Here is a 17236-nt window from a genome sequence, read left to right as displayed (position 1 = left end):
AAAATGTAGGAAAATAAAACAGTGCAATTGGGAGAATGACAATACATTGTGGCACCCGATTGGAAAAGGCCTAAATTCGATTCTCATTGTGAAAGGAAGAATCTTTATACATTTTTTTTTCAATTGAAGGTGAGTTAGCTGATCTCATATGGAAGTAGCAGAGTTTTTTCTCCTGGAAAAACAGGGTTTCTCATCCTGCATAACAGACAAATCAGCCTTCAGGACACATGCAATTTACAGACAAAAAATACTAGTGGTGGGCGATAGATAACGTTAGTGTAGATGATGGTAGTAGCAGATGGTGAATTAAGTGGCAGATGGAGACGAAGATTTATAGAGTAGGTGCCCTCCCTTGATGAGTCTTTGGACTCCTTGGAAGCGTCACAAAATAATAATAATAATAAAAAAATAAAAATAAAAAGTTGTAAATATCCTATAATAGGTTAAACTACAGATATAGGTTGCATAAAACAACTGATTGTTACAACTTATTGTTTTATACAGTGTAGCATTATGATATAACATATCAAGGCATTGTATAAAATGCAAAAACTAACAGAATGAGACCTATTTAGTGATTTTATTTTTGATTTAATCACGTTTTTGAAAATTTTTTCTATCAATAGAAAAAAGTTATCAAAATGTTGATACTATATGAGTTCGTTTGTCTTGAAAGAGTTTATTAAAATGACTTTTATACCATATTCTAGATTTCATTATAGATTATATTGGAAAAGTAGCAGAGCTATTTTGAAGTATACATTTATTTTCATGTTAAGGATTCTAAAAATGTTCAGAAATGCAGAAATATTTCATTGAACTATTTATCACAAACGATTTTTTTTTTCAGACTCTAAAATATGCCTTAACATCTGATGTTAGAAGAGATTTTGTTGATATTGCTTTATCCTGCAAATCTGTAATATGCTGCAGGTAATTATTTTATTTAATAATGTTTGTCATGCATTTATATAGGAGAGAGAGATTAATAAAATTGATGTTATGAAAAATTTAATTCTTAGAGTTAATTATTTACAGCATTGAATATAAGTGCTTCTCTGTCGTGTGTGAATTTTGAATTGATGAGGGAAAAAAATCAGAGAAGAAGTTTCAATTTAATCATCAGTTTTATTTACTTAATGTCATTTATCTTTTATGTCAGGAATAAAATTAAGTGATTATCACTTAGTTTTAAACATGATAAAAAAAAAAACTCATGAAAAAGAAAAATATGTCATCATCATCAAATTCCTGCCATGTACCATCAAGGGGTGTACAGGATATGATAGTACTATGAAAAATTTACATCATTACTAACTTCCTATCTACAATTTTCCTCCAAATCAGTCTGTTACTTGTCAAGACTCCAACATTATCAGATCTTATATTTCTATCGTCTAAGGCACTTTGTACCGTATCAATCCACCTATATCTTGGTCTTCCTCTGGGTCGTTTTCCTACCAACCTGGCAAAGAACACTTGCTTTGTTAATCTTTCCTCGGCCATTCTGTTTAAGTGACCATACCACCTGAGATTAGCTCTGGTAACGCATTCCTGGATGCTGACAATGTCAAGTTCTTTCCTAATATCCTCATTTTTAATATGATATTGCCATTGATGCCATCTGTTCACGCCTCTAATCTTTCTCAGGACTCTCATATCTGCAGTCTCTAGTTTTTGGTCAAGTGTTTTACTTCTGACCCAGCTCTCAGATCCATAAGTTAAAACTGGTTTGAACACTCTCTTGTATACAGCTAATTTAGTGTTCCGACTAATTTCCCTCTTATTCCACATAAATTTATTCAATTGACTTCCTACCATACCAGCTTTGTTGATTCTGTTGTCTATTTCCGTATTTAGTTTACCCATCTTCACTAAAAATCATTCCTAAGTAGCTGAAATGTTTTACTTGTTCCACAGGTTCTCCATTCACAGTTGACATTTTCAATGATTCTGCCTATTTTCATTGTCTTTGTCTTTTTATTGCTGACCATAGCATATCTATAACAACAGTTATTCAATTTAGTCAGGGAATATTGCAGATCTGTAGCAAATTTATTTAGAAGTATAACATCGTCTGCATAAAGCAAAGAGCTGAAATTAACATCTCCAATTTTGATATCATGTTTAATACCACTTTCCTTCATAATGTGATCCATATAGATAATGAATAACAGAGGGGATAATGTACATCCCTGTCTCACACCAGATTTAACATTAAACCATCTTCTTGTACTTCCTTTAATTTTAACTGCTGACTTACAACTCAAATAAAGACTAAGTATTGCTTGATATAATGCTCCATTGACACCATATAACTGTAGCGTTTTGAATAGCTTCTTTCTTGGCACCTTATCATATGCCTTTTCCAGATCTACAAAACTTAAATACAGATCTCTGTTATATTCCCATGATTTCTCAACTATCTGTCTTAAAGTGAAGATCTGACCCTGACAGCCTCTATTTTGCCAGAATCCAGCTTGTCCTTCCACAATTCTTCTCAACAGTTTCTCAAGTATACTTGCATAGATCTTGCCAGGAACACTCAGTAGGGAAATACCTCTGTAATTCTCACATTCAGTTTTATTTCCCTTTTTATATATGGGTACTATGAGAGCTCTACTCCAATCATCGGGAATTTGTCCCTCTGTCCAGACTTTCTGAACTATGCAGTGCAGCCACTGTAAGACTTTTATACCACCATACTTCAGCATTTCTGGTTGAATATCATCTACTTCTGCTGCCTTTCCACATATCAAGCCTTTGATTGCTTTTTCTACTTCAAGTATGGATATGTATTGATGACTGTATGTCTGTTGAGTGTTTTTTACCACTGTGCTATCATTGCTTGTTTCATTTAGCAATTTTTCGAAGTAATTACTCCATACTTCAAGGATATCTTTTTCTCCTGTTTTCCTGTCACCTTTATCATCTCTAACTCCTTTTACAGCACTCTTTCCTCCATTTCTAAGCTTGTTCAACAACCTCCAGAATATTTTGCCGCCACCATGATATTTATTTTCTATGTTCTTACCAAAGTCCTCCATTACTTTTGTTTAGCTAGTTTTACACAGTGTTTAGCTTTCTTACATTTGTCTCTATATTCTCTAAGATCACAAGCTGACTTATTTGCCATGAACTTTTGATATGCTTTCTTCTTTTCCTTCACTGCCTCTTTAACGTCCTGTGTCCACCATGGAGTTTTGATTTTTCTATCCTTGCAGACAACCTCACCACATGCCTCTGTAGCTGAATCAATCAGTGTTTTCTTCAGAGGTTGCATTGAATCTCCAAGGGTTGGTTCCTGTTCTCAAACTGTTTCATTTTTTCTTGAATGATGTTTGTATATTTTAGTCTACAGTTCATTTCTGAGAGCTGCTCAACTTTTATTCACTTTAAAACTTTCTTACATGTTATTCTACTCAGGATAAAATTGAATTTCATTCAATTTTATCCTGCTCAAGACTAAATAGTGATCACTTCCAATTTCAAATACTCTGTAAACTCTGGTGTCCACCACCAGGGAGAAAACATCACTATCAACAATAACATAGTCAATGAGACTTTTCTTATTCCTTACCTCTTCTCATCATGTGAATTTGTGCACATTTTTTTGTTGGAAAATGGTGTTAGTAATAACCAGTCCATGTTCTGAGCAGAAATCCAACAGGTATTTGCCATTATTATTAGCTTTGCTCTTTTCTCCAAATTTTTCCAATATATTTTTGTATGTATGATTATCATTTCCTACCCTGCTATTTAGATCCCTAACAAGGACCAACTTTCCCTTTTTCATTGTGTCCGTTACTTTCTCTAAAGCCTCAAAAAATTCCTCCACTTCTACCTTAGTAGAACCTTCTGTTGGACCATAGGCACAAATTAGTCTCATTGTCCAATTCCCCATTCTTATATTAGCCCACATCACTCTACTTTAGACTTCCTGCCATTCAAGAAGATTAGCCTCGTATTTAGTTTCGAATACTATGGTACTCCTTCTTTTCCTTGATTGTCATTGCCGGAATATAACATTTTGTGTTTATTGCTCAGAAAGATCTCACCAGAAAAATATGTAGAAAACTTTAAAAAGGATTGAGCAGCTTTTAAAGGTGAACTGTACAAATATTATTCAAATAGAAATGAGTTTTGAAAACAAAAACTTGTCCTTGGTGAGTGGAAAATTCAGAAAAAATCATTAATTCAGAGAACCATATGATGAAATTAACTGCAAGGAGAGAAAACTTAATGATGGACACAAACAGTTAAAGATGCAGTTGTGGTAAAGAAGAAAGCATATTCAAAGTTTCTAGCAAGTAATTTGACTTATGCTCTTTTTCTCTTTGAGTGCCATCTCCTATCAGAGGTTGGCGACCACCTTGGCAAATTTTGAGCGATTCTCAGCCACTCTGAGCAGTCTCTCAGAGTTCATGCCAGTTCACTGCCAGCAAAGATTTTTTCGTCTTCCTTATCCTATTCTTCCATTTATCTTCCCTTTTATAATAAATTCAAGTATCTTATATTTTTCATTATGGAGTAGATGACCAAGATATGCAGTTTTCCTTCTTTTTATGGTATCGAAAAGTTCACGTGTTTTCCCCATTTGTTCCAGTACTTCCTGATTGGATGTTTTTGCTGTCCATGGGATTTTTAACATTCGTCTGTATTACCACATCTCAAAGGCTTTAAGTCTTTTTATTGATGTTGTTCTCAAGGTCCAAGTTTCTGCACCATACAGCAGTACAGACCATACATAGCATTTAACCATGTGCACTCTAAGCTCTAAATTAAAACTGCAGTTACATAGTGTTGATTTTATCAAGAGAAAATTTTTTCTTGCTATTTCAATTCCTAACTTTTATTTCCATTTCTGGATTGCAATCTTTGTTTAAGCAGCATCCGAGATATTTAAACTTTGCCACTCTTTCTATTTGTTTTCCATTTAATGAAAGTGGTGAATCAAGAATTGGTTTCTTGTTTATGACCATGAATTTAGTTTTGGTGATATTTATTTTTAATCCAGTTTTTTCACTCTTCATTCACTAGTTTCCAGAAGATTTTGTAGATCCTGAATACTGTCAGCCAGGAGAGCTGTGTCATCAGCATATCGGATGTTACTAATGATTTCACCCTTTACACTAATCCCTTCTTCAAGACTTTTCGAAATATGACTTTTGAGTACATGTTAAAAAGAAGAGGTGACAGTACACATTCTTGCCTTACTCCTCATTTGATGTTAATGGAGTCTGTAATAATGTCATCAACTTGAACAGGTGCCTTTTGGTTCAAGTATAAGTTTTCAATGATCCTGGTGTCTTTACCATCTAATCCAATTCTTTTTAATAGTGCAATCATTTTAGCATGTTGGACTTAGTCAAATGCTTTCTCGAAATCGATGAAGCAAATGAATATTTTCTTGTTTTGGTCAATATATTTTTGGAATAAGGTCTGAGAACAGAAAAGAGTCTCTCTTATTCCCAAACCATTTCTAAATCCGAATTGGGTATCACTGATAGTGTCTTCACATTTTCTGTATATTCTTTTTTGAATTATTTACAGAAACATTTTGAGAATGTGTCTCATTAGGCTGATCATTCTATAGTCATTACAAGTTTTCGCATTTGCTTTTTTAGGTAGCATGATGAAGGTCGACTGTAACCAGTCTTGATGGATTATGCCTGTATCATAGATCTTATTAAATAGCTTTACTAATATATTAATGTTGTCACCTTCTAATAACTTTATTATTTCTGCTGGTATTCTATCTGGGCCTAAGGCTTTACCATTTTTAGCTGAGTTTAGTGCACATTCTACCTGTGATCTTAGAATGCATGAACCTTCCATATGTTCATAAGCATTTTCTGGGTTCTGTCTGTTATCAGTAAACAGTTCTTCTATATATTTTACCCATTCTTGTATTTTGTCATCCTTTTCAGATATTATTTCTCCCTTGTTGACACAAACAATTAAAGAAGCAGTTGTGGTAAAGAAGAAAGTATATTGAAAGTTTCTAGCAAGTAATTTGACATATTCCCTTAGGGTGTGTATATAGAATGTAAGAGAGCCAAACTGTGACTAAAAGTAGCTAAACAGAAGCCATGGGAAGAATATGGAAGACAAACATGAAGTTGGGAAATAGTCTAAATTCTTTTTAAGAAGCTTCAAAATGGAAGAATGGGTTCAGTGAAAGAAATCAGAGGTGATAAAAGTAGTATAAAAACTAAAGATAAAATATTCTCAATACTTTCAATTACTTTGAAAGATTGTTAAATGAAATAATAAGTGACAGATCAGTGGTAGAAAATATTTAAGAAGAATCAGTTACTTAGGTAAAAATGACCATCAGAAACTTAAAATGTGAAATTCAGATTACATTTGACTAGAGATACTCAGATATGGAGATAGAAATATTTTATAGTGGCTGTGTGAAAATCAGATGACTTCCTCAGAAAGTCAAATTCCAGATGATTTAAGTAGAACTTTCATAGTCCCAAAAGGGATATAACTGAATATGAGAATTACAGAGAAATTTCTCTTCTAAATGTTCTGAATAAAATTTACACAAGCATACTTTAGGAGAGGCTTTGAAAAGTTGTGGAAGAGAAACTTGGATTAACACAAACTGGGTTTATGCCAAATAGGGATTGTCAGGTCAGATTTTCACTTTATGGCAAATTCTTGAGAAATAGTAGGAATATAATAGTTTGTATGTGGTAAAGAAAAAAAAAGGATACAATGAGGTGCCAAAAGAACAGCTTTTCAAAACATTACAATTATATGTGGTAAATAGAATGTTATACAGATCAACACATAGTCTATGTTTTTTAGTCTTTATTTTGGTAAGCAGTTCAAAAGGAAGTACAGGAAGATAGATTAATGTGACATCGTGTATAAGACAAGGGTGCACGCTGTCTCAGCTGTTATTCATCATGTATAGTTATACCCTTAAATAAATCCATTGCAGGTCTCCAGGATTCATTAATGCAATTGAATAACTGCTGTAACAAATTTATGAAGATCTTTTATAAAAATATCAAAAATAAAAATCTACAGGAACATAGAAAACATGACTCAAATGCATGCAAGAAGTTATCAACACTCCCTCAAACTCATTAAACAAATTTCTCCTCATTTTCTTAATCCCTTCTACTGCTGTCTGGAACAATCCACAGCTATTCAGGTTCTTTCTTGCTCATTTAGTTGCATTACCGATTGACCAACTTCTCATGAATGAGTTTCCCCATATAAAAAAAATCTTTATTAGCTACAATTTGTGCCTCATTTAGTGGGTTATCTATAAAGTCTCTTATCTTTTCTTGCATTTTTCTTTATATTTCTCTTGTAAGTTAATGTTATTTTTATCTTGTACTATTTTTTTCTTTATTTCTTGTCTTTCACTTTTGAGTTTTTTGTGTGAAGATATCCATTCTTTGTATTTTCTTCTATGCACTCCTAGTATTTTTCTGTGGCTTTATGGTATATGTTTTTAATATCTGTTCATATTTCTTCAGTGCTTCTGAATTCTTCATGTTCATTCTGTCAGATCAGTTTTTAAACTGCTGCATATTTTTGTTTCTATACTTTTTAGTCCATTTGTTTTATTATTATTATTATTTTATTATTATTATATATTGTACATTTTATTTTTGCCTATTACCTTTGTTATGGACAACACTTTGAGTCCTAGACCTACTGGGTTTCCATCGATATATATTTATATCGATAGGACTCAAAGTTACCAAAAAAAATTGCCCCTGTAAGCAACTGTTCCTCTCATTGATCTCATGTACAAAAGTAATCCTCTTCATTTTCTTTTTATCATTATATGATTAATTTTATTATATATTTTTTCCATCTGGTGTTCTCCATTTTACTTAATGTATGGATCCTCCTATTGCTAATTCATTCTCCATGCAGGAATTCCATGACGTCTCTCCATTTTTATTTATATTTCCTGTACTTTCTTTTCCCATTATCATTTCTCTGCCTGTATGACATTTCCTATTTAGTATTTAGATCCCCATTACTGTAAATATATATTTTTCTAGGATTTGTATCATATATCATAATGTTTTTTGTAATATATCATAAAATTTTGAGTTCTTTTTTTAATCTGCATTGTGTGTTGGTGCATATACATTTATAATTGTGACTTTATAGAATCTTGAGTTAAAGTCAGCTCTGGCTTTACTGGACATCATAATTGCCACTCTTTTGCATGCGCAATCATCTTTGTTTCCGGCATATATTATTGTTTCTTCTGAACTCAAGTGGATCAATCCTTGTCCATTCCATCTTGTCTTGCTTATTCTCACTGTTTTAGTTTCATACTTTTTCATTTCTTTGGCTATATTGGCTGCTTTTGATATTTCATACATAGTCCTCACATTCCAATATCCAATTTTTTTTTTTTTTTTTTTTTACTTCAAATAATTCGTATCTCTTTTGGCTTTTTGTGTCTCATCCTAATTTCCTGTTGTATTCCTCTATTCTCTAGTTTTTCCACAAGAGCTTTTGCTACGGATGTCATTCTCAACAGTTTGTCTTCATTTAGTATTGTATTTCGATCAGATTTTTCTGTGGTCCTGGCTTCCATAGCAAACTTTTTTTTTTATGAGGATGGATTATGGATTGCTAGCCCTTTGCTCAACTTTCACCATTTTATCCTGGCTTGGGTAAATAGATGAGAATAGGTAATTCATTTCTACAATGATGTTGCATAGCTGCATCATGGCTGGCTTATTGATAGTACTGTATTACTGGAAACTAATGAGGCTAGGGGGTGATGGTGGAAAGAGGTTTTGAAGTTCAGAGGACATATTGCAAAAGTTGGCAAAATATCTCCAATGATTATTTCTGATGCTGAAGAATACATTGACAAGCAAAAATATGGAACCTATTATCCCATTTTATAATGCTATGATTCAGCTGAATGTTGACTATTGTGCACAGATTTGATCACCTGTGTTTCTAGGATGAGGAGATGGAAAAATTCCAAGATGAGTAAGCAAGCTAGTGACACCTCTGTGGAATGTTCCCTATGAGGTCATATTGAAAATGTGTGGGTTGCACAGTTTAGATGACCGGCAGAGAAGGGACATGATAGAAACTAATGGGATTCTATCAGATTAACATAAAAGAAATTTTTCAATACATGAGGAGTAGGGGAGAACAAGGGGTCATCCCTGATTGTGTAAGAGTGCAGTTAGTAAGGGTGTGCAGACTACATTCTATGCTTGGAGAGTGGTGAATGAGTGGAATGGATTTCCAGAGGTAGTTGTGAGTGCCCTAGTGGTGAATATGGAGAGGTGTTTGATAGGTATTGTGTGAATAATGGTTATTGTGGGTCTCCTACAGTGAGTATTTGACTCCATGAAGATGCCCTATATAATAATAAAAATTAATTCTACCATATTTTTACCCCCTTGCAGGCATTTCCTCACCTCTCTGTTGTCTCCACCCAATGACGAGATTGTCTGGGTTTGACTTTAGAAGGACTTTTGACTATCCCTTTAAAAAATCCTATTAGTGAATTACACCCAGTACCATTAAATTATTGCCAATTCACTTAGTCAAAATACTACATCTCTCATTTTGATTTTTTGTTGTACATTTTTCCATCTGGTGCTCTCCATTTTACTTAATATGGAGATCATGTTCTAGTAGCAAGGCTTTTGTGTTGCTCATACATAACTGGTAATGAGCTTACGGAATTAACAACGCATATAAAAGATATTAATTAAAGGCAACTTTAATGAATAACTTCAATATTCCGGCAACATCACGTTGCCATCTCCAGGAATATACAAATATGGTATGTGCATACAGGCACTAACAAAAGCAAATGAGGAAGAAGGCAAGAAACTAATATTGTTCCTAAAGTCCTGATAGTGCCCTCTGGCAGGCTAATTTGGTTGTCTTGGCCATTGGGCTGAAGTTCTCATAATGTAAGTCTCCCAAATTTGGGATAGTTTCATGCACCCAAATTTGTTGAGGTTTGGAACGTTTTTTAGAGCAGCTGATGATTCCTTGAATAATCTTTCGTACTTAAACTTGCTGCGGTGTATTATTTTAGTTTTCTTCCAACGAATTCTATGGTGGGTATTTAAGGCATGGTATGCCAGTCCAGAGTGGCTGTACTGGTGAAACTGGATGTAGTCTTTGTGTTCTGAACTCCTGATATTTGCTGTCCTGCCTGTTTGGCAAAAGTAGGACAATTTGCAGCTGCAAGGGACCTGGTATACACCAGGTAGGTCTAGGGGAAGTGGTTGGTCTTTGGTATAGCAGATAAGGGATGCCAACTTTTTTTATGGTCTATAACAAAAAATCAGGTCATATTTTTTGAGGATATTGGTTATTTTCTCAGAGGTGCCCTGGATGCAGGGGGATGGTGATGGATTTGGTGTAATCTTTATTGTGGAGGGGGGGGGGAGGTTGTGGTTTACTGGTTTTAGTATTTTTTGGGGGTTATAGCCATTGGCTAAGAAAGTGTTGAAGTTGTTGGTTTAGTTCAGTGGTTAGGGCATCGTCATCTGAGCAGATTAATTTTGCCCTGTTATATAGTGTTTTTATAACCCCATATTGTTGTGAGGGGGTGGGGAATTGCTGGTGAATGTATCTGCTTGTATGGGTGAGTTTTCTGTAAACAGAGAAAACCGAAGATCCATCAAGCTGGCAAGTGATTAAAGTGTCTAGGAAGGGGAGAGTGTTCTTTTCCTCTTTTTCTAAGGTGAACTGGACTCTGGGGTGTTGGTTGTTTAAGTGTATTAGGAAGGAGTGGAGTGTAGGTGAGCCATGTGGCCAAATAGCGAACACATTATCCACGTATCGAAGCCAAATAGTGGGTTTTTGTGGGGCGGAGTTTAAGGCTTTCTTTTCAAAGGTCTCCATAAAGAAATTGGCTAAGGGTGGGGAAAGCAGTGAACCCATGGACGTCCCCTTTATCTGTTTGTAGACTTTTCCTTGCCAAACGAAATAGCCTGAGTTTATTGTGAACTGAAATAGGGCTGAGATATCGGGAGGAAACTTGACTTGGATGAGCTCTAGGGTTTCTTTGAGTGGGACATTAGTGAATAGGGAGGAGACGTCAAAACTGACCATTATGTCATTATGTTGGAGTGTAAGGTTTTCTATATCGGCTTTGAAGTGGGCTAAGTTTTTTTTTTGTGTGATGGTATGTTGCCAGCATAGTGTGAGAGTGGTTTGGTTCAATATTTAGCTAGTTTGTAAGTGGGGGAAATCAATGCCATCCACTGTGGGATGTAATGGCACATTTTGTTTATGTATTTTTGGGATTCCATATAATCGGGGGGGGGGGTCTAGAGTTATAAGGTTTTAGTTTGTTAGTAACTTCCACAGGCCAAGAAGTGACTTTCTTAAGGAGTCTGTAGAGAGTTCTAATCTGAGAGCTGGTAGGATTATATTCAATAGGGAGGTAGCTACAGTCTAGTACTAAAGCATTAAGCTTACCTTTGTAGTCCTTTTGATTGAGCACCACAGTGGCATTTCCCTTATCCACTTTGGTGAAACTACCCCAAATTTGGGAGACTTACATTATGATAACTTCAGCCCAGCGGCCAAGACAACCAAATTAGCCTGCCATGGGGGCACCATTAGGACTTTAGGAACAATATTAGTTTCTTGCCTTCTTCCTCATTTGCTTTTTGTTGGTGCCTGCGTGCACATACCATATTTTTATGTTCCTGAAGATGGCAATGTGACGTTGCCAAAATATTGAAGTTATTCATTAAAGTTGCCTTTAATTAATATCCTTTATATGCGTTGTTATTTCAGTAAGCTAATTACTGTACATATAAAATATTTGAAATTCATTCAATTACTACTTAGCTAATTGTGGTGCATACTGTGAAATATTTTTAATTCATTCATCTATTACGTAAGCTATTTATAATTATTTCAGTATGGTCCATCCATAGATCTCATTAAAAACTAGATTACTTATTTTTGCTTTAGAGTATCACCTATACAGAAAGCTGAAGTAGCAGAAATGGTAAAAGTCTCCACAAATTCTGTAACATTAGCAATAGGAGATGGCGCTAATGATGTAGCGATGATACAGGTATTGGAGAAAATTTTATATTTTACTCAATATTTGTTGAATCAATTTATATTTGTTATAATAATTCAGTATTTTCATATTTTATTCATTAATCAAAGAGACAAAACTCTAGCAGAGTTGGTTTAAATATGGTGAAACTAATACTCCTGTAATTCATATTTTTTATATTTTGAGCCTTTTGTACTTCCAGGGAATGGAAAGAAAATCACAATATTTTCATTATACTATGATTTATCAAAAATTATGATCATTTTGGAAAATTCTTTCTTAAAATATTCTTCAGATCCTTGATGAAAATGTCTTACATGATAATTTTTAAGTACATGATAATTTTTAAATATATGTACAGACTTCAGGAAACATAAACCTCACCAGGACTGCATTTGGAAATAGATACATTTATTATAAAAGCAGAGTTTGGGAAATTTCCTAGTTCTTCTATTACTAGAAGTTGTGGAGAAAGTAAAATTTCTTCTTAGTGATTCAGATGTTTCATTTAGAATATGAGCTAGAAACTAATGACAAATTTAAATTTTTTTATCTATCTTCAATTTGTTACTTTTGGAAAATTTCAAAGAGATGGTCCTGTGACTGTTCCAAAAAATTTAAGAAAACGAAGGATGCTGTGGATGAAAGTATAATAAATCTGTTCAGCAAATGGAGACAATAAAAAAAAATAATAAATCAGCATATAAATCTTTTAACAGAATATGGAAAGTATGCAGGAAGATCAAGAAACTTAGCTTAAATGCAAGGAAATAAAAGACCTAGAAATAACACTTGATAGGTATAACAAAAAATAAAAGAAATGACATTCAAGAAAATTAGGTTTTTTTTATGGAGCTTTACATTTAAGACTAATCACTAATCAGGATATTTAATTAGAGAAGGTCACATGCAAAAGAGAGAAAGAGAGAAAAAAGAAGAATTGAAATTGCAAAAATCAACCTTTAACGAAATGAAAAACCATATTTCAAAAGAAATTAAAAAATATAAAAAAAAACTGATGAAGAATTACTAAATGCTTTATTTTATCTCCTTTTTTCTCTTTACAGCAGAAACATGGATAATAAACAAGAAACATATTAAAATGACTGACACTTTTGAGATATCAGCAAAACTGTCCCACCATATCTCATGGATAAAAAAAGAGGAATGAAGGTGATTACAGGCACTAAAATGGAAATAATAAAGAACATATAAAACACATGCACACAAACACAGTAATCTACTGTTTATCCTACCCTTCAATTATCAGAAAAGCAAGTTCTGATATCATCATGAAGGCTATTTTCTTGATCATAAATTAGTAAATAATAATATTTGGTTTACCAATCAAGTATTGATCAATTTTATTAACTGAACCAACTAATTTCGCCATACTTATCTGTTGGCATCTTCAGGGCACTCACATATAGGTTTAAACAATCTCACAATTATGCGTAACTGCAAAACTGACTAGAATATCGTGTGTTTGTTGGTGAATGTATGCATTCACCAGCAATCCCACCACCTCCCCTCACAACAATATGGGGTGATAAAAACACTATATAACAGGGCAAAATTAATCTGCTCAGATGACAAGGCCCTGATTATGGAACTAAACCACATCCTCAACACTTTCTTAGCCAATGGCTATAACCCCAAAAAAATCCAAAAAATACTAAAACCTGTAAACCACAACCCCCCCCCCCCTCCACAATAAAGACTACACCAAGTCTATCACTATCCCCTACATCCAAGGCACCTCTGAAAAAATAACTAATATCCTCAAAAAATATGACCTTACTTCCTGTTACAGACCATATAAAAAGTTGGCATCCCTTATCTGCTCTACCAAAGACCAACCACTTCCCCTAGACCTACCTGGTGTATACCAGGTCCCTTGCAGCTGCAAATTGTCCTACTTTGGCCAAACAGGCAGAACAACAAATATCAGGATTTCAGAACACCAAGACTACATCCGGTTTCACCAGTACAGCCGCTCTGGGCTGGCAGACCATGGCTTAGATACCCACCATAAAATTCGTTGGAAGAAAACAAAAATAATCCATCGCAGCAAGTTTAAATATGAAAGATTATTCAAAGAATCTTCAGCAGCTCTAAAAAACGTTCCTAACCTCAACAAATTTGGGTGCATGAAACTGCCCCAAATTTGGGAGACTTTCATTATGAGAACTTCAGCCCAACTGCCAAGACTACCAAATTAGCCCGCAAGAGGGCACCATTAGGACTTTAGGAACAAAATTAGTTTCTTACTTTCTTCCTCATTTGCTTTGTTAGTTCCTTAGTGCACATACCATATCTTTATGTTCCTGAAGATGGCAATGTGACATTGCCGAAATATAGAAGTGATTCATTAAAGTTATCTTTAATTAATATACTTTATATGCATTGTTAATTCCTTAAATTAATTACCAGTTATGACTAGATTAATTACAAATAAAATAGTATCGAACGTGAGTGAAACACATATCGCATGTACAAGATCAGCTAGCTGTTGCTGAGGAACTTTCTGTAATTTGTATTAAAGTTCATTTCTTCCATCTTTAAGATTTTGATTAGGGTTTTCCATATCTCTGGGAGTATTAGGCCTTGATTTCTGTTAAGGTTGACAGTAGAACGGGTGACTGTGGCTGCTTCTTTGAAAATTCTTGAATGGTAATCTTCCTCTATGTAAGGGGAACAGCTTTTGTCCCACTCGATGACATGGTTAGTTGTAGAGAAATGAGACGATAGGCCAGAAATGTCCTGTCTGTTGTTTTTGACATAGCCAATGTGATAGTTGATTAGATGATGCTCTAACAGAAGTCCATTGATATGTAAGGGTAGGTTAATTGAAGATTAATTAAACCGATACTACCATTCATTTGCCCATTTGTCTAGCTTATTCAAATCCTCCTGTCTTTTTTTTTTTTAATTATTTATTATTATTATTTAGGCCTCCATGGAGTCAAAAGACTCATTGTGGGAGGTCCCTCCTAGGAAACACAAAGTCTATCATACCACTCCTTAAACTCATTGACCGTTCTTGCTCTGACCACTCTATCAGGCAATGCATTCCACGATTCAACCACCCTCCACGCAAAGAAATCACTCCTCACCCTCATGCTCACAGTTTCCTTTCATACTTCCAGGGATGGTCCCTTGTCATCACAACTTTGTTCAACCAAGCGAAAGAACTCCCCAGTGTCAACCCTGCAACCACCTCTCAACAATTTAAAATTCTCAATCATATCACCTCTCCTTTTTCTGTCCACCAAATTCTGCAGTCCACATTCCCTCAGCCAATACTCATAACTAACATTGTACAGTCTTGAAACTGTCTTTGTTATTTGCTTTTGTTAATTTCCACAGTTAATTTATCCCCTTCAAATCCTGGAGACCAAATCTGAGAACAATAGTCTAAGTGTGGTCTGATCAGGGTCTTATACAATGGAATGATAACTCTTTTATCTCTGCAGGTCAGCGTCCTTCTCATTATTGCAGCTATCCTCTGTGTTACCTTCACCACCTTTGCAATATGTCCCCTGAATTTCAGGTTTTCTATCAATCATCAACCCCAGATCTCTTGTCTCCCCTACTTCCTCCAGTATAGTTCCTCCAATAGAGTATGCAGAGTCTCATCAATGTGTCCCAAACCTCAAGTCCTTACATTTTGTTGCATTAAATCGATGCCCCCATTCATTTGCCCATCTGTCTAGTTTATTCAAATCCTCTTGCAGGGCTACCACATCTGCACTATTACTAATAACTGGAATGCCAGGATATCATTAGTGCTTGGGAAATTGCGAAGGAATATTTGTTAGCAGCTATAGTAAGCTGTATTCCACAAGTGAAGAAGAGGACACTATTTAGTGTAAAGTGGATGACAAACAATATTAAACAGAAACTGCATGTGAAAAAGAGGCTATGGAAGAGATATAAGGAGACAGGAGAAGAGCAGATGCATGAAGAATATAAGACACAGGCCAGGAGAGTGACTAGTATAGTAAGGAATGCGAAACTGGAATATGAGAAGAGATTGGCCCTAAGATCAAAAGAAAATCTTAGGGAATTTTTTAGCTTATGTGGCGAAATGAGAAGAAATGATTGCGGAAGAATGATGTGATAAAAATGGGAATAGAGTGACTGATGCAGAGGACATGGTGGAATTGCTCAATGAACATTTTATTGGTTCGCAGCTTTGCATCATCCGCAAACAACTGAATATCTACTGCAATCCACTGACAAAGGTTAAACAATATAGGTCCCCGTACTGGTCCCTGTGAGACCTCACTTGTAACCCTCTGAAACTGTCCCACCATACACAACTCTCTGATATACCTATCGGACAGCTAATCCTGAATCGAGTTGACCAACCTGACATCCTAACTCATGTGTTGCAACTTAAATATCAGCTTATCTTGTGGAACCCTGTCAAATGCCTTCGATAAATCCAAGAAAATGGCAGTATATGCGTTTCCCTCATCTACTGCTCTTGTAACTTTATTATAAAAGGCTAGCATATTACTAAAACAAGAGCACCCCTTCACAAATCCATGTTGATTCTCACAGATAACATTACCCTCATCTGCCCAATGTTGTATATGGTCCCTAACTAATTTCTCCAAGATCTTAACAACTACTGATGACCACAAACCGGCCTATAGCGCATACTGGGCTTGTATGTCACTGGAAAGGCCTGGAATGTACTTTGTGCGGCTCAGGGGATGTGTTTGGTAGAGATTTTCCTCAGTATTTTTATGAATTCAGGATACTTTTGAAGGTTTGGAGAGACTTCTTCTGTGGATCTGTCAAGATCTTCCATGAAACCCTTCCAATTAGCTTTTTGGAAATTAAATTGTCGTCTGTAAGGGACGGTGTTAGGCATAATTGCTGGGATGAATTGAAGTATTATAGGTTTATGTTGAGTATGTGGAATTGGATTTAAAACCTTTTTAACACGGATGTTGGATATTTTTGAGCTAACAAATATGAGGTCAAGGTTATAGCCTTGCTTCCATATGCCATTATTGAAAGATGCAGGAATTTGAGCAATCAATGAAAGTTCGTCTGGAAATTGAAAATTCCATCCATTGCTACCGAGTTTTATACGAAGAAAAAAGAAAGAAAAATTTCCACCAGACAACTCTACACCAATTTTTATCCAAGAAAGAATAA

At 34.9% G+C, this 17236-nt stretch overlaps 1 protein-coding gene across 1 annotated transcript in view; it reads left to right on the top strand.

Annotated features, from left to right (window-relative positions):
* ATP8A (ATPase phospholipid transporting 8A1) overlaps nt 1-17236 on the top strand; it is a 1088708-nt gene that overhangs the window by 657948 nt on the left and 413524 nt on the right. Inside the window, exons 27-28 of the mRNA XM_090406292.1 lie at nt 851-933; nt 11968-12073. Coding sequence (XP_090262418.1) covers nt 851-933; nt 11968-12073 — 189 coding nt within the window. The remainder of the gene's footprint in view (nt 1-850; nt 934-11967; nt 12074-17236) is intronic.

Source organism: Typopeltis vanoorti, chromosome 16 (assembly GCF_054136105.1).
Source record: "Typopeltis vanoorti isolate ZY-2024b chromosome 16, IOZ_Tvanoo_1.0, whole genome shotgun sequence".
Classification (NCBI taxonomy): domain Eukaryota; kingdom Metazoa; phylum Arthropoda; class Arachnida; order Uropygi; family Thelyphonidae; genus Typopeltis; species Typopeltis vanoorti.
Note: the sequence above shows the minus strand (reverse complement) of the source record. Positions and strands in the feature narration are given on the sequence as shown.